At 34.1% G+C, this 22,705-nt stretch overlaps 1 protein-coding gene across 1 annotated transcript in view; it reads left to right on the top strand.

Moving 5' to 3' along the window:
• The first annotated feature begins 1,843 nt into the window (after positions 1–1,843).
• Positions 1,844–22,705, top strand: part of LOC123532204 (uncharacterized) — a 55,551-nt gene continuing 34,689 nt past the window's right edge. Inside the window, exons 1-4 of the mRNA XM_053533337.1 lie at positions 1,844–1,978; positions 11,711–12,027; positions 12,776–12,796; positions 14,616–14,786. Of these exons, the coding sequence (XP_053389312.1) occupies positions 1,858–1,978; positions 11,711–12,027; positions 12,776–12,796; positions 14,616–14,786 (630 nt within the window). The 5' untranslated portion in view covers positions 1,844–1,857. The remainder of the gene's footprint in view (positions 1,979–11,710; positions 12,028–12,775; positions 12,797–14,615; positions 14,787–22,705) is intronic.

The raw sequence follows: 22,705 nt of genomic DNA, 5'->3' as shown, positions 1-22,705 counted from the left end.
AATTTCACGATAAAAACTGGATGGCGCCAAGAAAACTACAACATTTTATTCTTCAGTTGATGAAAAATCTGAGTGCACATTTTCTTTTACGTTTGAGTAATAATTATAGATGGCAATCTGTTCAATATAGAAATATAAGTAAAGTTATGTGAATGACGTTGGATATGTTTTTGAATTCGTTAATTAAATACCCCGGAAAACACATTTTAGTGATAGATATTTACATAGATATGCTAATAATATCAAATGATGTTGAAAATTCATAAACCAACACAGTTTTGTCAAAACATGTTTCGCTTTAATAAGCTTCTTCAGTTGTCAATAACATACACAATGATTTGTGAAATACTATAATAATATTAAATGAAATTTTTAAACATATCTACGGATAGATATCTTTTATAAAGTGATAACAATGGAAACAGAAACAGAAAAATGTGGTCATTGTTGCCAACACTTTTTCCTCCTTTTAGAGGCATTTTCCAAACAACCAACATATTTGTTTTATTCAGCATACCTAAAATCTGTTAAAAAGTTTGTTGGACCAAATATTAATAAAATGCTTGTAGTATATATATCAGCATTTATCTTGGACCAAATACTAACATTCTTGTAGTATATATTAGCATGTATCTGTTTTATCGGACTACACTATACTAAACCAATTCTTTAAATTTCTTGGTGTTGCATGCCGCGTTGTGGCATCAGACATGTGAAAGGCAGAGGTATGTTCAACAATACATGTTACTTTAGAGCATAGACACAATTGGCGATATATCCTATACAGTTTCTAAATTATTAAAGTTGTAAACTAGTTTTCTGGAAGTTTTAGGTAAACGCAGATTTGACATTTTTATCTGAAGTTATTTGTTTAACGGGGTAACATGACTAATCACGAGAACCAAAAATTATCGTTCCGTTTTACGGCGTTAGAACACTATTTAACTTTATTTACGTTTGTGTTCTTAACTTTTGATGGTTTAGGAAGACCGTAGGCGCCTATTATTTCATAACAGCGGTCACCTGGGTAGAACCACCAACTTTCTGCAAGTCAATTTGGTGGCTGTCTCAGAGGACAAATTCAACACCTCGAATAAGGCTTTTACCTACACTGGTGAGAGGCAAGAGATTCAAAGTAAGAGACCTTAACCAAGTGGCCTAGGAAATACGTTATCTAAGTTAATTTTAAATGTATACCTTTTGACTGGCCATGTATATATTTTTGCAATGTGCAGACGTTCGTTTATTAGAACGTTGTTGGTTTTGGGCAAGGTGTCTTGGTAAATGTTTCAGAAGTTATTGGTACATCAATATGCAGCATTGTTCTTAATTTCAAAAAGACATAGTTTCCAAACCGGTTATGTTACACATATTGTCTGTCTTGGAGATGTCATTACGAGCAATTTGTCCAAATACAACGAATATCAAACTTATTATCTCGGATATCAAAAAAATCCTTTCGTTTTCTCGTTATATTTATTGATCAGAGCCGACGTTTATGATTATAGAATTGTTTGATATGGCGGAAAGGTACTGTAGAGCTTTTGTTTTTGTTTGTGTTCAGTTTACGCCATTTTTCAACAGTATTTAAGTCATGAAATGGCGGGCAGTTAACCTAACCGATGTTCCTGGATTCTGTACCAGCACAAACCTGTTCTCCGCAAGTAAATGCCAACTATTTCAGATATGGTGTCGTTTATCAAACCGTCAACGAGGTGGATCAAACTCACGGCCCCACGATCCGACCAACGCTCAACCTACTAAGGTTAGAGGGCAGGTAAAATCTAAACTAACATAAATTCATTCCAGTAATTTTTCATTTAATCATTGCTTACAGACGCTCTTACCTCAGACGAGATGATGTTAAAATGGACCGAGAAAACTGTAAAAGCTGAGGGCGTGGATTTACCAAACTATCAAATTTCCGTTGCGAATTTCACAGACGGCGTCTTGTCTGAAGAACAGAACTCATTGGCAGGTATTTGAAAACAAATATCTTGATATGTGAAAATAATACCAACATACACGCACTATTTATTGCCGTTGTTAGGATACAAGTTATATGTCCCAGGGAAGTGCTTACGCCGTTAGTATCTTGAACAATAAAATGGGTCCAATCGCTAAAGTGACTATGTCTTAGACTAACTGACAGACGAAATAGAATGTCCTTTGATAAACCGTATAGCTGGTGAGACCGAAAATCTCGTATATCAAATTTTCCTCTGGCTACCTAACCTGAAGGATTCGTGTACTAATGATTCGTAAATGATTTCACTTATGAGCCAGATAATTTCAGGGATCAGGAAAAAAACATTCAACTACCATATAGGTATATCCCCGATGCCTTTGCTGTTCTTAGCTAATAACGCTGAACCGTCTGTAAACTGGAACTTTTCTACTATCTCAGTAGATTACCAAACTCTGGGTCTCTGCCTAAGATTTCCAAATCTCAGCCTTTCGTCTATATTCAATTACCGTTAAAGTATAACTTCTATGCGTTGGCCCTATAGCTCGAAACCTTGTTGAAATTCTGCAACTCTTCTTTAGTCTATGAACTTCAAACGTCCTCTTTTTAGTAGTTTATCCGTCATGACAGGGAGGTTGCAATACCTTCCTTATTAAGGAACTGGGGTAAATGATTAGTTGAATTCTTGATGTATCTTCTTCTTCCGCCGGAAACCGAATGATTCTCTGTCATCAATCTACCTATTTATACCTCAGCAGACGTTCTATTATAGAACGTATTTCTGATTGGTCCACATTTATACATAGTATTTTACAACGAGTACTTGCTCTAACAAATTCTGGTTATATTTAACTGTTGTATATGAGAAGAATATTTTGAATGCAAGGATATTGCACATTTCGGTTATGAATTGACTGTAAAACAGAAAGCGAGTCGGAAAAGATAATAGATTTATTAAACGTAAGTTTGATTGATGAAGTTGGCTGACAGCAGCACACCCAACCTTTGATTCATCTTTGGAACCGTCTGTGTAAATTGCAAAATAGTCCTAGTAAGTTGACTTGAATTCATTATATTTTGACTTAATTTTATAAAACAGCACAATACCACTGGATTAATTCTTTCTGTCTGAACCCTGGTGAAATTAAGACGAGTACATGATTTGAGGTTTACTATCTTTACAAATATTGTACTTTTACGCTGTTAACTTACTTGTGTTGATGATGATATCCAATAGTGTTTAGATGGCAACAATTTCTTATTACAGTAAATAAAGGTAACAGAAAGGCAAACTAGCAACTACTAACAATAACAAAATTCAATTCATGAATTTAAGTAACAAGAGGTAACAAGAGGGCCATGATGGCCCTGTATCGCTCACCTGAGTACAATTGCTTGCTCTTAATGATAAGATCAAGTTTTGAAATAGATCACATAGGCATTCACATTAAATATCATTAGGATAATTATTTTCTTGTAACAGCCCCTTTTGACCGATGGGTCACGTACTAGTCAGGTCCAATCGCAATAACAAGTTTGATGGTCCTATGCTCAAATGTTGCATTTTTGTACTAGCACGACTATTCCTTACCCTGGAAGACTTAAACAACTTTTAAAACCAATCTCATTAGAAGCTGCTGACGTATATTCATTAACATAAAATAAAGGGAGGTAATTTGTCATAAATTCAGTCATTTCAGATCAGTATCTTCATTAGTTACGGAGATATGCCTAATTTAATTTGAAACACAGGGAGGTAATTTGACATGAATTCAGTCCATAGTCATCTATCCTGATTGTCGCAATCCACCTAAAGACAAGAATGAAATTTAAAATTAGTCTTGGTATATTCATGTAGAAGATACAGAGTACAAGCCTTTACAATAATATATTAGAAAAGTAAGTAAAAATAGAAATTCCTTACCATGGAATACATGATTAATGTTAATCTCAGTAGAAGCTGATTGCCCTTTAAGGGGTCATAACTGTGGAACCCATGACGGAATCTGCCCAGTTTTTGAAAGGAACCTATATATTATGCCAATACAACATGTGTACAAATTTGATTATTTTAGTTGCAAAATGTTGTCTCTATCGTGTTCACAAGCCAAAAAATAGTAAATTGTGGCCCGTTAAGGAGCCATATCTCTGGAACCTATGATGGGATCTGGCCAGTTTTCGAAAAGAACCGAGATATTATGCCAATACAAGTTGTGTGCAAGTTTGATTAAAATTGATTGCAAAGAAATTGTGAATGGACGACGGACGGACGGATGGAAAAGCTCAGCTTGTCACTACGTGACAGGTAAGCTAAAAATACGAATACCTTATTAAAATGCCAAAGAGCTGTAAATTCCAATCGCATAAACAAAAAGTCCAAATCCTGTCCAGGTCAAATTTAAATCCAGTCAAAATAAATTCCACAATGTTTCATATTGTTCAAAAATTATAATTCTTCTCTTGAAAGAAAACTTTTAAATCGAGAAACTTTTAATATAAATTCTTCAAATAATCCTTCAAAATATTAAATATCCTAACCGGTAATAATTTGTTTTTAAGAAATACACATGTACAATTGAACGACAATTACAGCAATGTTTGAAAAAAGTTCAAACTTCGTCAATGAGAATTGGTTTTAAATTTTCCAAATCGAAACCTCAGTGAGTCCATTACCCTTCATTGTCATTACGGGAACAGCACTGTGACCCTGAGCTTTTTATAAATGGTACAAAAATGCCCGTTGTTAACGAAGCAAAAAAGGCTTTCTTTTATGCCACATATAAAATACTTAAAAGCCAAAATTAATGTTTTAAGTCATTGAAGTTTTTAAAGGTTATTTCAACTACAATTTTGCGAGCCGATCGCAAGTTTTTTTTAAGACTTTATAGAGCTTTAATTAGAACTAAGCTGGTTTACGGTTGTGTTGTTTATGGTTCAGTAAGAAAGTCTTATTTACAAATGTAGGATACCATCCATAACTAAGGTTATCGTATTACTCTCGGTGAATTCCGAACATCGCCAGTTGAAAGCTTGTATGCTGAAGCAAAAGAACCGCCTCTTTACACACGCCGAGAAAAAAAAAACTTTTATTGCAATATGCTTTGAGAGTGGCTGCAAACAAACCTAATCTTGCTCACAAAATCATTTTTAAACTAAAGGACTTCGCTTCAAATGAGAAAAAAAATCAAACCGTTTGGATTTCGCATATCTTCTATGAATAAAACATACTTTGAATTGGATGGTATTACAGAAATGTCATTTCCGAATACACCACCATGGACCCTTAATTCCCCTACGGTACGTTTTGATATGAAAACTGCCTTTAGAAAGTCTAAAACAAACCCTCAAATTTTCAAGTCCAAATATAATGAATTCAAGTCAACATACTATGGCTATTTTGCAATTTATTTAATTTTGTGCTGCCGTCAGCCACCTTCATCAATCAAAATTACGTTAACCAAATACTGTGAAATCACTTTATTTTGTGGGCATGAAAGTTCGTGGTTTTAGTCAAAACGAAAATTCATGGGAATATGAATTCTTCGATTTCAACTTTTGAACATAAAATGAATGGAAATTTTACTTGTTCGTTGTGATTAAATTTCGTGGATTGACTCAACCACGAATTCTAGGAAAATGTGTCCTCCACGAATATTAATGATTTCACAGTAAAGCAACAGTATTTTCAGTTGAAGCAAAAACTATTGATTTAGCTCTAAATGTTATATCAAATTTTAGTGAAGAAAAATCTATTATCTTTTCCGTCTCGCTTTCTGTTTTACAGTCAATTTATAACCAAAATGTGCAAAATCCTTTCGTTCAAAATATTCTTCTAATGATAGTTCATGAAAATCTGAAAAAAATCTATCATATTTTTTGGATTCTCAGTCATGTAAGTATTTATGGAAACGAGGATGCTGAAACTGCAGCAAAGAATTCCCTTTCATTGTCACTGTTTAATTTGAAATTACCATATACCGATTTTAGGCCAAATACAAACAAAAACTCTTTATCTAAATGGCAATCGTCATGGAACAATGCTTCATTTAATGAACTTCATGTTATTTAACCTACTCTAGGGGAATGGCAGCAAGGGAATATAACTGTTCGATGGGAGGAAGTTGTTCTTTCTCGTGGTCAAATAGGTCATACCGTTTTACTCATTCTTATCTTCTGAATAAAGAAGACTAAACCGAATGTGTAACATGTCAAACACTGCTTACTATTAAACATGTTTTAATAGACTGTGTGGACTTTGCTCCTCAATGCAGTATATAATATGACGCTAAATCTTTGAAAAAGTTATTTGAAAAGGTATCAGTCAGAAATATTTTCTCGTTTACAAAGCAAATAGGAATTTATCAAAAATCTGAACATTTCAACATTTCACATTTTCATTCACATCTTTTGCGAAACTTTTATGATTGCAGCTGATATTTTAAAATATACATATATACATTTTTACATAAATGATTTCAGATATGCTTTACAATTTTACATAGATGATTTTAGATATGCTTAACATTGTTACATAAATTATTTAAGGTATGCTTTACAATTGCAGTTTTCAATATAACACCTTCTCTGCGATATATGGCAATTTTGTGTCGATTCGCCGTAAAACTGAACTCACTCACTCACTCCATGTTATTCTGCTGGCTATAGATTTTCAAACATTGCGATTCCATGTGTTACAACTATTTTTCACCTCTTTGTGCTCTATAACATCAGATGCAACTGTTTTATTTATCATTTCTGGTGTATCTGTTAATGGTTTTGGTTTTATACTTCCTGAAATTCTGGTGTATCTGACACCACTCTCTGCTAGCCCATCCGTGTGTTGTGTCAACTCTGGTACCTAAATTCAGTCATTTTTATATGCATGTATATTTGTCATCTCTCTGCTTGTAAGTTTTGTGTTCGGGTTCTTCGTGCATTTCAAGTTTAAGTGTCAACGGTGTTCGTTAGTCATTTACAGGCATTTAACCTATTTATCTGTCACCTACTTCAGGAACTTCTCTAATTGATGTTTCTGTCAAGATTGTCAAATTTTGATCGTAATCCTCGCTTCTTGTTTATGCATCGCTTCGTCACTGGACTTAACTGCTTCATCATTTAACTTTATGGGTTTACAATCAATCAAACTCGCCTTGACCTGATTCCGAACTAGTTCAGAATTTGACATTACCGTGTCGTCTTCTGTAAAATTATATAAATGAATAAGCAATTTCTCATTAATTTAGCAAAATAGATCATTTTAGACTTCAAGTAACCTTAAAAGAACACTTGGTTCAATCATTCTTTTACATGCCTGTCTGGTCCTTGTATTATACGTCCTGGGATAATGGGATGTTCTTGCTAATTTCTTCAGTTATCAATGTTGCGGATTTAATCAAAATACATACAATGCGAGTTTCTATTCAGATATGCTTTCAAATTATTAATGCACATTGGCATTCACATAACATTTTGTTGTCTGTCCTGTAACAGTTACATAAAACCCCGAAAGTTTCCATACATTTAAGCATAACTTTTCTGATTCAAATTTTGAAATATGACAAATATTCACTGGTTATCAATTGAAATTCATTTTGGTTCAGACACACTCAGTGGTATATTATTTATATTTAGACTGGAGTCTTTCCTGTTACTGCTCTGGACGTACCTCTTGTTACAGTTTTTCTTGTAAATGCAATTTAAATAGCAAACTCCCTTTCGTTAAAATTAAACTGTTATATTGCAAGGAAGCAACACATATTCAAAAACAGCTTATTTATGTGTTATTAAGCTGTATATCAGTTAAAATATAAACAGTTGTTTTTGCTGTCACTCAACATATCTCTCCTGTAACAACAAAACTAAATATACAGCGGGAGAAATAAAGATAATAGCTCTATGCTCGCTGATACATACTTTTTTATTTGGATTATGAAGTAACTGAAACAATCTTTGAATAAACTAGATCTACTACTCATACAATTTTACTTCATTCGCTGTTTTGCAATTCATTTTATTCCTGTAAGAATTTGCGTCTTTACTGTTTTCAAAATGGCCGTTATATGAGTGACTGTTACAGGAGTGAACTACTTTGCGTATATGCATATCAAAATAGTAGTGAATGCCTTAGGGATGCCTGGCGTATTAATTTTGGAAATGTCGCTTTTGAAAACTTACCTTACATTTATCTCGCGTGTTTTTCATTGCAATGAATAATTACTATTATATTAGAGACAGAAAAAGATACGCATCTACTTACGAACTTTCAAATGGTGTTTCCTCTATAAAGAAAAACAAATGTCCGCCGTGGCACCTTAAATGTTATCTTGAAAAATGATACCATTCCAAATGGCGGCGATGCATAGATAATATAACAGAGGTATCAGCTGTAAATTAGATTAAGGACTATGCTATTTTGACAATGCGAAATTCCGATGTAAAACTGAGATTATCGTAACAGCGTGAAAAATTCACGGGGATAAAACGAAACTAATAATAATAAACAAATGTATCTCCGAGTAAAATTAATTAAAAAAAGTATCAATGACTCTCAAAAGCATGTTCCAACCCCAACAGTGCACTAGAAGAAAATGCATAGACATTTTCGGTGACAGTTTTTGGTACCTTAAGTCTCTCATATCTATACAATATATATATTCATCAATCAAGGATATGTCAGTATAAATGAGCTGAGTGTTAGTTTTCTACGAAATCGTCGTTAAACTGTATTACACAAATCACACGTGCACGGCTTTTTCACTAATACAGTATTTTACCTTAGATTTCCTTATAGTAGGGTACGATTCACTTTCTAATCTAAATAAAGCATCACTTGTTTTATAACATCCCACTGTCCGATCTTTCTGATCACTTAACGAGCACTCACAATTACAAAATAAAACCAACGTGTCATGAAAATTTTCACTCTACACGGCTTCATGGACATCACGGCCTACTATCATTAAATTTGTAATCATACGCCAACCAAACAAATGATGAAAGATCGGGACCTTTTCAAAGATATGTTTTATTTTATGTATTTTTTTGATATTCTAACGCTTAAACAACCGAATTGTATGCACAGAGGTAACGACCAATTTATGCAATATGGCATTTAGTTAAAATTTTGGGCCTATATTTTTCCTGTCCAACAGTAGACATGTATATGTTACAAGCCCGGCTTGTCTTGAAATCAGTGTCAAAGGTTACTAGAACATAAATACAATAAATAAACAATCACTTACTATGTTCTTGTAAGTCCTATAAGATGAAACGGCTCGTGTTTATACATTCAAATATATATTCCGTATCGGGAACATTGAAAATCACAAGTCGATCTTTACCACGAACATGAAAACAGTTACTTGTATTCCTTTGTTTACATTTCAAACATGAGGATGTACGTGTACGTCCAAGAACGTAAATTTTGTGCTTTCCGACCCACATTGTGTGTAAACTTTTGTAATTAAAAATATAGTGTATTCGGCAAACCATTTGCAATTTCTGATGTGGTAATTAGCATTGAGAGTATCATTTATGTTCATGAAATTTAATTAAATATCTAAGTTTTATACTTGCAAAAGAAAAAGTTAACTTGATGGTCATGGCCGCTGGCTTCGAATTCCCCGCCCATCACCTACGTTGGTTCAAAACCTCACTTGAAATGTAAAACTTTTCACGTAAGGAAGTCATCCAGCTGAGGTGGTTATTTTCTCGATCTATGTACTAGTCTGAGCCCCCAAAAATGTCTGGAGGGGCACCTGGAGTCTTTCCCCTACAACAAAACCTGGGAAAAGATCATTTTGTCGTTTCGATGTACCTCTCAATCAAACAAAATAAACATTGTTCCCGTTTTTCTTTGTTTGTTTGTTTACATTTTTGTATAAATGAATATGCAAAAAGGGAATTTGTTTGTTTTAGTGTAATGTCAAAATACAATATTACAATTATATATCAACAGTGAACGCCACATGAATTATATTTTCACGAGGGGTTAATGCTTTGATCTTAAATGTAAAGTAAAAAATATTCCTAGTGTATAAAAAGTAAAGGTTAATATATATGAGCCGCACCATGAGAAAACTAACATGGTGGCTTTGCGACCAGCATGGATTCAGACCAGCCTGCGCATTAGAATCCATGCTGTTTGCTAATGGTTTCCCTAATTGCAATAGGTTTAAAAGCGGACAGCATGGATCCTGACCAGACTGCGCGGATGCGCAGGCTGGTCTGGATCCATACTTGGCGCAAAGCCACTATGTTGGTTTTCTCATGGCGTGACTCATGTATATATGTATGTACATGTGGAATCAAATGTTATGTGTAAAATGTATGTATTCACAGTGCAAATCATCCATGCTTAATAATATGTACGATATGTTTGCTTTGTCACTGTCTAACATGTTCGAAATGAGCTATTCAATTTTTATCATAGAGCTCTAGTTTATTTTTCACCTTAAATTAACGCAAACGTGTACAATATAATTTCAAACTTAAATTTTGAGGTTTAGTAGGTTAAAGCATTCTCTAGATCAAGGGTATTTTCATTACCTTCTGTAGTCAGTCATTATCTATTGTAAAAATATACTTTTTTAACCAAAGTGAAAAATTTCAGGTACTTGAAAATGCAGCTTTCTAAAAGGTCAGTTAGAATTCTCGATGTCTTTTATCAGACTTACCTTGTAAATCAATAATATTATTACAAAATTGATACTGCTATTTCTTTCTGTTGCACTTTGCGGATTTATTTATTTATTTATTTGTCTGAACAGTACAATCCCTGTAAATGAGCACTACGTAAGCGCTCAAGCCCTTCTCCCGCACCATATCTATAGTTAGAATTGCTTTAATGTGTAAAGGTATGATCAGAAATATGACAAATTTTGCCAGCACCTGGTAAATTGTAATGTGTTTTTAGAAAAGTAATAAACGGAAATAGAAAAATATCTCTTAGCTCATTTACACGTATAGTTAAGCTTTATTATATGTTATAGTTTTTCGCATTTATGCTAGATGACATAGAATACTGTCACCGAAGATTGTGACGCGAACATACTGATAACTTTTCCAACTTTACTTTTTTAATTAAAGTAAGAGTTCAGCAACGTGGTTTTGATGTATTGTCACATTGGAATAAAGTTTGTTTTACAGTAACTTCGAAATTCCTCAGAAATAATATCATGTACCCCACCCACCTAATTCATAATTTCAAAAATGCATAGTCCTTAAACAGCTTTCTGTTACATGAGGGACATAAAAGTTGGGTACAAACTTTGAAGTTAAATTCTGAACCTTTCCCGAATTTCCAACTGTATGTACACTAGCATTCAGACCAAGTCTCAGATAAATATTGGTTGTATTTGTTTAGTTATTGAACATTGCATATTTTTTAAATTTTACTTCAGACATCTACAAAATTACCTGGGGACAGTGAAAAATGTCCATTTTACATACTTAAACATACAAAAAAATTATGTTAATAAGGTTATAAATTGTACCAAAAAGTGCATCAATATACTAAATTAGTCAAATATTTTCATTCAAGGCAGATTTTAATGTCATATGTTTCAATTGCTTTGAGAAATTTTACAGGGACAGAAAGGATTACGAAAATATATATTGACTCCTAAATGTTGTATAATAATAATAATAATAATAATAATATTTGTGTAAGAACGTCGGAAATTGTTTCTCCATTGAGTTTATTAATTAAATCTGTGTTGTTTTTTTTTGTTTGTTTATTTTTAGGGGGTATATTCTCCTTCCTGAACGTGACTCTACAACTTTCCAGAATGCCTAAAGCATATGGATCCATGTATTTTGCTCCATACCCATTGTTTTTCACAGTTGCCGTAACTTCTTTTGGATTCAAAGACCAAATAGGTTCGCGGATCATTGTGTGCACTTCTGGAATATCGACATCTGTGCTGCAATGGATAGCCATCTATTCAAGACTACCTCCTGTTTGGTACCTTACGTATCTAGACGGCTGGATTATCGCCCATATTGTTATCATTGGAATTCTTCTAGTATATCATTCAGTTTGGTATATGTTTTTACATCAGGTACCTGTATTTAAACTTCGTATCTTCTTAAATCTATTTATTTTTCTTATAGATTTATCAATTTGGAATTTGTATTAAAACATTAGTCATTAAAGTTTTGAGTCAATATGTCCCTTTCTCTCCCAACACCTCCTCCCAGGAAGTCTTAATGTTAAATCGTCCCGGGAGGAAGCTATGTAATTAATCATTTTTATACAGTTTAATATGTATAAGCAATATGCTTTCCATAGACTGCTTGTGAACCTCACTCGGCGCGTTGAATTCTTCACGCGAGGAAGCATTGCAGCTGGCTTATGAAAGGTCGGTGGTTCTACCCAGGTCCTTGCGCGTGATGAAATAATGCATGGAGGGCACCTGAGGTCTTTCTCAGTCGCCATATGACCTGTAAATGTGTCTGTGCGATATTAAACCAACAATTAGGCTGCTTGTAAATGTTACCTGTTTTATTTTCTAGTATACTATTATATGTTCAAAATATTTCAATTAAAAGATCCTATTTAATCACATAACAGAAGGCAGCAATGTCTGAGTATAGCAGACTTGCTTCGATTGAGTCCATGAGAGATATTGAGTCTATGAGAGGTAATAAAATAAGCAACTCCTTTTTACACCCCGCTTCTACTCCATCAGTTCCCTGGAAACAACTCTAACGGACGTATTTCTATCCTCTTTCTACGCGAGAATCGAAAAGAATGATAAATTTAAATTTTAAACATTATGGTTTCAAAAATATCTATTTTTATTTCAGTCTCGCAAGGAACAAGATCAGGTATATTTCATTTATAAATTGTATGAGGTCAATGACCCTGCAAGAAATGTAGCTTTCTCAAACAGATCCAATATTTCGCAGATATGACAAACTCCATTGGTAAAACACAGATGACTATAAACAATATTCATTAAATTTTTATGAGATTTGGATAGGAGTGAGATGACTCCTTTGTAATTTTAAAGAAGCGAAAAAAAAAAATAATATCAAGGATGCTTCCTTCGATGACCATCTAGCTACAAATTACATGAACATCGAGATTATAGTTTAAGTGTAAAGTGATACATAGTGACCAATCCGAAAACTGCAGTAGAACGTCTGCATTTCACTTTTTAAATATTCAAACTTGTCTGTGGCACCACTTCCATTTACTCAAACTAAGGACAACTTAAAACCATTTATTTCAGTGTTATAATCCTCTTAAAGTTCAGAAATTAGTCTATAGGAGGACTCCCATAACATTTATCTCCTACAGAAATTGTACAACACCTTCTAAATTATAAGATGATCATTTTATTAAAATATGCGCTAAGGTAAATTTTCAGTTGTTTTTGTTTTCTAGAATAAAGGCTTTAGCGTTTAAGTTTTCTTTTCCGCTGTCTGATGTTTATATGAATTTCATATGGCTTCCTTGGCACGATTGTATCCTATAATGTAGGGCACGTGTTGTTAGAATATGTTAATCATTGTAAATCATTGTTATTGAAATAGCTGATTATTGAAGTTCTATCTGTTTGTACAGTCAATACCTACTTGTTAACAAAATGCAGTTATTAAAACATCGAACCGCAGCTTGCCTAATGTACATTCTAACAAGTTTTTGTACGAGTACATGGCATTTAAATCATTTGTGTAAATATGAAACAGAAAATTCAAGTTTTCTTTTGCATGAATATAGCTTTTATTTCATCTCGAGGTCTGAAAAAAAAACAACATATTTCATACACCTGATGAAAATGAAAACCATAGTGACTCAAAAAATTTGAATATCTTCTATGTATTGATGGTATTGCTGGCTCATTGTATATAAGACTCGCAATCATATCATTTCTAAATAAACGTTTTAAGTTAGGACCACTTGCTTCTTATTTGAAAATCTGACAAAAGAAGTGTAATTAAAAAGACTTGCATTTGGCTGTTTCAGGTACTTGAAAAAAAAAACTTATATGTAACGTGCCCCATAGTAAAATAAAAGAAAAGGAATAATGAAGAAAATTTGTTTGCTCTGAAATTGGCTTCCAAGTTCTAAAATAAAATACGGATTTCATACAAAGCAAAAAATAAAGATACTAAACTTGGCTCCATGTAAAACCCTTCCCCCTAACCGAGAAGAGTTAAAATTATCGGTCTCTTGTATCTTATACGTTTCGGGTTGCCTTGCACGCGTGATTTCTTTACTCATACCTTGTAATCTTAAGGATTGTTCCCAATTGAATAGTTTTTAGAAAATTTAAGATCGTAAATATGGACATTATAAACAAATATACTGGTGTCCAGATGATATACAAACTTGTAACTGTGCACATATTCAGTGTACAGTATTGAACTACTTTTACTTTTCATTTACAATTACTACCAAATAAAAATACTTGACATTATTATCTATTTGGAGGAGCGTTTGATTACATACATCGAACGGGTCTACACTTTAGCTTTAGAAGGTGTTGTAGAAAATATTTTAATACATTTCTTCTCTAAGCCAGATATTGACCGCGCAAAACGCGTACCTCGTGTTACATTTAGCATTTATGTTTTGTAAAGTACTACGACGTAGATCTATAACTGGTTTTGTTTAAAGCGAAATCTTTTTCATTTTCAGTTTGAAGACTTACTTAAGGAAATGCATGCTATAACCATTGACGTACGAGATTACAAAACTTGGCCTGAGTTCCTTGAACAACTGTCGGATGAGGCAGCAGCGAAGCTAATAACAGCTTTTCCGGAAAAAGTTGACAAGAACAAGTATTTCAAAAGATATCAAAAAAGTCGTGTAAGATCCTAATATCTATTTAACGTTATCGTTGAAACTAAACAATATCGTAACTAAACAAAATCGCTGCTCTTAAATTGTTTAATTTTGCCATAAACCTTCCATACTCTAGGGAAACAACGTTTTCATAGAACGAAAACTGATGAGTGAAAACAGTGTCTACCTAAATTCTATCTGTTTTTCCTGCAAAACAGATTGACACATTAATGCATCTTACAGTCCTCAAATTGCTTTCCTCCCTTTTTCTCACATGTTAAGACATCTGTTGTATACCTGGACGCTTTTCTCTGGACATCAGTGACAAATTTAAGTACAGTGAATGTCTCATTGTTTTACTTGATCTCTACATATTTTTATTTCTTTTCAAATCAATGATCACTAAAGCTGTACTAAAAATCAATCAGCTTTAATCGTAAATTTTTTTCCAATACATAGAGGTAAATGGGAATAGTTTGTACGGAAAGGGACGTCCGCCATTAAACACATACTGCTGTATGACAACTAAATACCGCGTTTTAATTTTGTAATACAAGATTTTAAACACTCAGTTGCCTTTTTGTTGTGTTCATATTTGCTGATGTTAGGTTTTTTATGCTAGAGGCTTAATGACATTCAACTACATCCTTTTCGTGCTTGGTTGTATTTTGATAAAGTTATATTAAACAGTCTGGAGATATTACCCATCTATCCTAGCCATCATTGGATAGATATCATTTGTATATCAGATATCTACATAAATGAAGTGAACTAACGCCCATTGGTTCTAAGACGGACCGATATCTTAAGTATCACTTCAATCGTCTACCTGTCATTGGTCCGACATATTTTCATATCATTATAATAAAACTGTTCTGCTTACACATGTTTGGCAAGCAATTACATTATATTGCTCCCCCCCACCCCTCCCACCAACCCGCCCAATTTCAAGCTCTTTTCTTACAAACTTTTACGAATATATATGCTTTAGAATAATAATATTTTGATACAATTTTTGCAAAATTGAATTCCGTGCTTTGTTTGAACATATATAAAGTGTCGTTTTATTTGCAACTCATATATTAATCTTTCCAAGAATGATACAGATCAACCCTTCTTCGTATATGGTCAGTCAGTATCAAAGGTCAAAGGTCATAGGTCAAAGTCCGATCATAATTCGAAATCTGTTTTTAGTAGTTCAATTGGTAACGGGATGCAATAACTACTACCAATGACTTAAGTCCAATGATACTTTCAGATCATACTGGCTAATCCTTGGTCCAACCACAAAGCATTTATAGAATGTTAAGCACCTTCTAAGCTTGGAATACATCATATTCTATGCAGTAGGTACCTGGCAAGCAGGAATTTGAGAAAAATGCAAAACGCATAATAATAATCCATGTAATGTCATTTATTTTTTCTTTAGAATTTACTTCATCCGGCACAGACTTTTTATATATATTTCCTTACTATACCTGGTATTTGGGAACGTAACTCTATTCATTCCGTAAAGTACCTGGTATATCTTTGAAATTTATTTGTTGGGATTTTGGAACGATCAGAGATCATCAAATATCATAGAATATATCAAAATTCGCTTAACCTGTCCTGACCTCTAGATCCGCTCTAGGTTCCCGGTCTTTACTTCAAATCGTAGCAAGGACTTGAACTTACACGTATACTGTACTTGTATATGCTTTCGAAATAGGGTCTCGATCTAGGTTTATTGTCAAATTATTGTATGTCCGATCACTATCCGATCAGATTCAATGAGCTCTATCTTTATACTTAGTCCTAGATCTTTATCTAAAATTAATTGTTTTATATGTTCTGTTCATCGGCACTTAAACAATGATATAAACATTCCAGTCACGGTCTTGACACTGCTGCCTATACATATACTTTCCTTAACCTCTGACCTCTTGGCTCTGACCGGGTCGAAAAGCATTACCTGATCAATAAACCTTATATCAAAACCACACATCTACCTTGGAGAAGGGAAAGATGTCAGGTAAGCTTATTAATGTTGGGAAGGTATAAGATAGATTTACAAAAACATTCATCTTCTGCTGAATATGCTATAACGAAATTCCACAAAAGACCAGCTTTTCAAACATTGCATTAAAAACGGTTATATTCTATTATACATTTCTGACAGGATCTAATTATGTCATTTAAAAGTACAGGCCTAAGAAGAGTGCATGTGTCATTGCCCTAATAATATAGTATATAATTTATGTTTATTTGATAAAAACTACATAAACACAAAGTTTGCTGACAATAAGTGCACCCAATCTAAAGATATTGAGCATGAACCATTTTTCTGTTTTCAGTAACAGTGACCCAAAATGAAATTTCAAAGCCGGTTCTTATATTTACATTCAAAGTTATTAACTTGAAACTAGCTTTCAGATTTTAGTTAAAATTTAATCACAAAATAATGGATCTCAGTGAGATTTGAACACTTCCATTCCACAGCACAAAAAAAAAAATATTTTATTTCAAATATGACCACATTTTCTATTTTTAGTTACATTGCCCTTTACCCTGATCTAAGTGAACACAAATACATTTCCAACATTTGTGTTTGATATTAGCTGCCGACACACCAAGTACACTGACAATAAGTGTACCCAAACTAACGATACTGAGTGGAGGCCACTCTTAACTCAGTTACTGAGCGGAAACCAAAAGTTGACACCGACTGCCCGCCAAATCCCCCGATCGCCCGGACAACGACATTAGGCAATCTATTGACCAGTTTTTTTTGTGTGTTTTTTTTTTGAAAACCTAGTTAAATTGTTCTTTTTTTTACGTGAACAAAAGTACAAAAATACAGTTTTTATGTAATCAGTTTCACAGACGGACGCGCATATACCGTTCATTTAATGCAGAAATATTTTCCTATCAAGATAGGTTTTAATGTAGCTAAAACATTTTAAAAGCGAGTTAACCTTTTTTTAGCTCACCTGAGCAATGCTCAGGTAAGTTTTTCTGATCGCTCGATGTCCGGCGTCCATCGTCTGTCGTCTGTCGTCCGTCGTCCGTCAACATTTAGCTTGTGTATGCGATAGCGGCTGTATTTTTCAACTGATCTTCATGAAATTTAGTCAGAATGATTACCTTAATAAAATCTAGGCCGAGTTTGAAAAAAGGTCATCTGGGGTCAAAAACTAGGTCACTAGGTCAAATCAAGGAAAAACCTTGTGTATGCGATAGAGGCTGTATTTTTCAATTGATCTTCATGATTTTTTGTCGGAATGATTATCTTGATGAAACCTAGGCCAAGTTTGAAAATATGTCATCTTGGATTAAAAACTAGGTCACTAGATCAAATCAAAGAAGAACATTGTGTATGCGATTGAGGCTGTATTTTTCAATTGATCTTCATGAATTTGGTCAGAATAATTACCTTGATGAAATCTAGGCCGAGTTTGAAAATGGGTCATCTGGGGTCAAAACCTAGGTCACTAGGTCAAATCAAAGAAAAACCTTGTGTATGCGATAGAGGCTGTATTTTATAACTGATCTTAATGAAATGTAATCAGAATGATTACATTAATAAAATCTTGGACAAGTTTAAAAATGGGTCATCTGGAGTCAAAAACTAGGTAAAATCAAAGAAAAACCTTGTGTATGCGATAGAGGCTGTGTTGTTCAACTGATCTTAATGAAATGTGGTCAGAATGATTACCTTAATAAAATATAGGACAAGTTCAAAAATGGGTCATCAGGGGTCAAACACTAGGTCACTTGGTCAAATCAAAGAAAAACCTTGTGTATGCGATAGATCCTGTATTTTTAATTGATCTTCATGAAGTTTGATCAGAATGATTGCCTTGATCAAAATACAGATCGAGTTCAAATAGGTCACTAGGTCAAATCAAAGAAAACCCTTGTGTATGCAATAGAGGCTGTATTTTTCAATTGATCTTCATAAAATTCGGTCAGAATGATTGCATTGATAAAATTAAGATATGGTTTATCTAGGGTCAGAAAATAGGTCACTAGGTCAAATCAAAGAAAAACCTTGTGTATGCAATAGAGGCTGTACTTTTCAATTGATCTTCATGAAATTTGGTCAGAATGATTGCTTTGATAAAAATGTAGATCACATTTGAATATGGTTGATCTGGGTTCAAAAAGTAGGTCACTAGGTCAAATCAAAGAAAAGCCTTGTGTATGCGGTAGAGGCTGTATTGTTGAATTGATCTTCATGAAATTAAGGCAGAATGATTTATTTGATGAAATCTAGGTAAATTTTGAATATGGATCATCTTAGGTTAAAAAGTAAGTCTCTAGGTCAAATCAAAGGAAAACCTTGTGTATGCCACAGAGGCTGTATTTTTCAATTGATATTCATGAAATTTAGTCAGAATAATTGTCTTGATAAAATCTAGATCACATTTGAATATGAATTATCTAGGGGCAAAAGCTAGGTCATTAGGTCATATCAAAGAAAATACTTTCTTAAACTCAAGAGACTACATTTTTAGTCAAATCCTAATGAAAATTGCCATGAAATCCCTAGGTCAAGCATGTTAACACTGTTATGGGGCCTCCGTGGCCGAGTGGTTAAGGTCGCTGACTTCAAATCACTTGCCCCTCATCGATGTGGGTTCGAGCCTCACTTGGGGCGTTGAAATTCTTCATGTGAGGAAGCCATCCAGTTGGTTTACGGAATGTCGGTGCTTGTACCAAGGTGCCCGCTCGTGATGACATAATGCACAGGGTGGCAACTGGGGTCTTCCTCCACCATTAAAGCTGGAAAGTCGCATGTGTCGGTGCGCATTAAATACAACAAAAGAAATTACATTGTTATGTTATGTTTCTCAGGTGAGCGACCTAGGAACATCTTGGCCCTCTTGTTTTCAGCTATATTTTAAGGCAAACTTGTCAAGTTTGCGATAGAATGGCAATGAGAGACTACGTTCTTTTTAATACTAACGTTCCCAATTGATTACAATTAAAGTACAACTCGATATGATAAAAATAATTTTTGCATTTTCTTCAATCAGTTGAATGGGAAAGGATGGGAAAGGAATTACCTAAATATACCGCTATGCAGTTCCTTCGGCAAGTTCCTTGTCACAATGTTCTATGTCAAATGCGGTTTGCATAATGTTGTAACACAAAGTTCATTCTATTTACTTGTTTAATCCCAATTGTACTTAATGTTTGAAATTGTTGTAAATATAATTCTACAATGAAGGAAGTGGATTATATAAAGTGAATAAAATGCACTAAAAGAATTTACCCATTTACTCAGTATAAATTTAGTCACCAAGCATTATAGGAACAACACTATCACTTATAAATAGCAAATATGCAGTTTTCATACCTAAAAGAAACACAGCTAAATATGATCATTTATTTTATTACAAATATGTAATAATAATCCATGAAAAAATTGTCATAAATATGGCGTGTGATATGTTGCAATATTATGTGTTTTATAAATATTGCATATATTTGGTATATTTATTCAGTCCCATTAAACATGTTTGTTGAAAAGAAATATACATATTAGTTATATGTACCAAAATATTCATTCAAATGTGTAAATATTTTATTCAATTCTGTAAAATATCTGTTGTAAAACAAAACTAGATTTCTTACGAAAACAAATATTTTTGTTTATCTGACAAAATATTTATTCAACAGTTTTATATTTCTGTTCAATCTATTCAAATATTTGTTCAATATCGCAGTAATTTAGGATGAAACGTTTGCAATTAATGTCATTTGTCGTTATATTTCTATTGTTCTTTTTTCGAAATGTTTATCATATCGTTTAAAATAAATTTGGTATGTGGCATGCTCTAGTGGTTCTCCACCAAGGTTACTTATATCGTGACCCAAGGGTCAGTATAGGCCACGCCCAGTTGGTCCCTTGTTTTACATAGACTTTTTTGTTTTCGAACAAGTATAATAGTTTATACAAAAGACCTCGGTTATTTTCCTATTCAGATTGCCTATCCAATAAAGTAAAAACTGACCTTGGGCTAGACTTCTGAAATTGCATAGTAAAGATAGTTAAAGATCGTTGCCTGATATTCGACTAAATTTTAAAAATTTTAAAAGTTCGTGAACAAAAAAAAAAGAAGATTTTGTAGACATCTCATTCTTATTGAAATATGTACATTAATCATTTTTACGTTTTAAACATCTTTTCCCCCAGCGACGCAACAAAATATTTTACATGCCTTTGTAAGTAATTACTCTAAACAAAACAAAATAGGGGTCACTAATATAAGTTAATATATCTTAAAGATAATTTTTCATAAGAAACTATATATTTTCATGTTCCCATCGGTTCACCCTTTCGCTAACAGTACAGCTTCTTATTGCTCATAAAAAAATCTCGGAAAACCCGTCTAAAAGCTTCGAATGACAAACACCCTCTCAACTGCTTTAAAATTGGAGCAATCAAGTCCTACCTAGATCGCGAATTACTGAATATTGCTGGATTTCTTTTAAACAAGTTCTTGTTTGTTTGCTTAGATGTAATTGATTTTCATGACTGAATATGCCGTGAAGATATATACCTCATGAGGACGCTGCACAAGCTCTCGGTCGCTTGCTAGCAGGTTACATTCAGCGTCAAGTGGCCCAGTCTTACAACGCCAGCCAGAGTGTTATCCAGCAGTTATGGACTAGGTACCTCGACACCGGATCGGCTGATAGGCAACCTGGAAGAGGTCGACTGGGAGCTATGTCAGTCCGAAATTACCGTGCAATGGTGGTAATGGCTCAATGAAGAAGTTTCCACTCAGCTATTACATTGAATAGAGATTTTCAAGGACGACAAATGTGAATGTTTCTGTTCAAACTTTTTGAAACAGACTCGATGAAGCAAACTTACGCGCTCGGAGGCCCGGCATACGTTTGCCACTCTCCGCAAGACATTGAAAAAGCAGGTTGGCGTTTGCACGGGATCTCCATGATTAGAAACTATGCCGGTTTAGACACATGCTGTTTACCGACGGATCCAAATTCTGTTTTGACTTCAATGATGGTCGGAGGCGCGTCTGGCGACAACGTAATGAGCGCTTCCGGGACTGTTGTATAACCAAACATGACCAGCGGGGAAGTGGATCTGTTATAGTCCCGGCTGGCATTTCTTATGATGGGCGTACGGACCTGCATGTCTTCATAAATGAAACTGTCAAACTGTTGTCCCTTTTGCTGGCGCAGTAGGTCGTCAGAGTTTCGTCCTTATGGACGATAATTCTACTGCGCAACGCGCCAGAATCGTAGATGCCTACTTTGAGGAACAGGGCATCGAACGAATGGATTGGCTAGCACGCTCTCCGGACCTTAATCTCTTGGAACATTTCCGGTACATGCTACAGAGGCGGACTCAAGCCAGGATTCCAAAGCCGTCGAGCTCGCAAATGTTCTTGTCAAGGAATGGGGACTGATCCCACTTGCTGACATCCGTGCTCTCATCAGAAGCTTTCCTACCCGTATACAGGAAGTAACCAGGACTATGGGATGCCTCACTCAGTATTGAGACAACTTGTTCCGTATTGAACTGATTATTTAAACAAAATGGTTACCCCACTCACTACCTTATTTCAGCCAAGTTTTAGGACTGTATCAAACTTCGACGCAGTGACCTTCCTTGCCGCTTCGCTCATTGATGTTAGAAATGAATAATTAAGTAAATTGAATGACATAGTGTTTTGATAAATTGTGTTAGCGGGTGTTGAGTTTGGCTATTTATTTACTACATTAAATGTTAGTTAACATTTTCATATAAAATATTCATATATTATATATGACCCTTATTTTATTTTGTTTTGTGTATTATATACGTATGCTACATTGGTACTTGGTCACGGGGTTGGGGTGGGGGAAGTGTCAAAAATTTAAAAAATCTACATATAGGGTGTCAGCAAATAAATGTCACATAAAATACTTTGACACATTTTAAG

Source organism: Mercenaria mercenaria, unplaced genomic scaffold (genome assembly GCF_021730395.1).
Source record: "Mercenaria mercenaria strain notata unplaced genomic scaffold, MADL_Memer_1 contig_2252, whole genome shotgun sequence".
In the NCBI taxonomy this organism is placed as follows: domain Eukaryota; kingdom Metazoa; phylum Mollusca; class Bivalvia; order Venerida; family Veneridae; genus Mercenaria; species Mercenaria mercenaria.
Note: the sequence above shows the minus strand (reverse complement) of the source record. Positions and strands in the feature narration are given on the sequence as shown.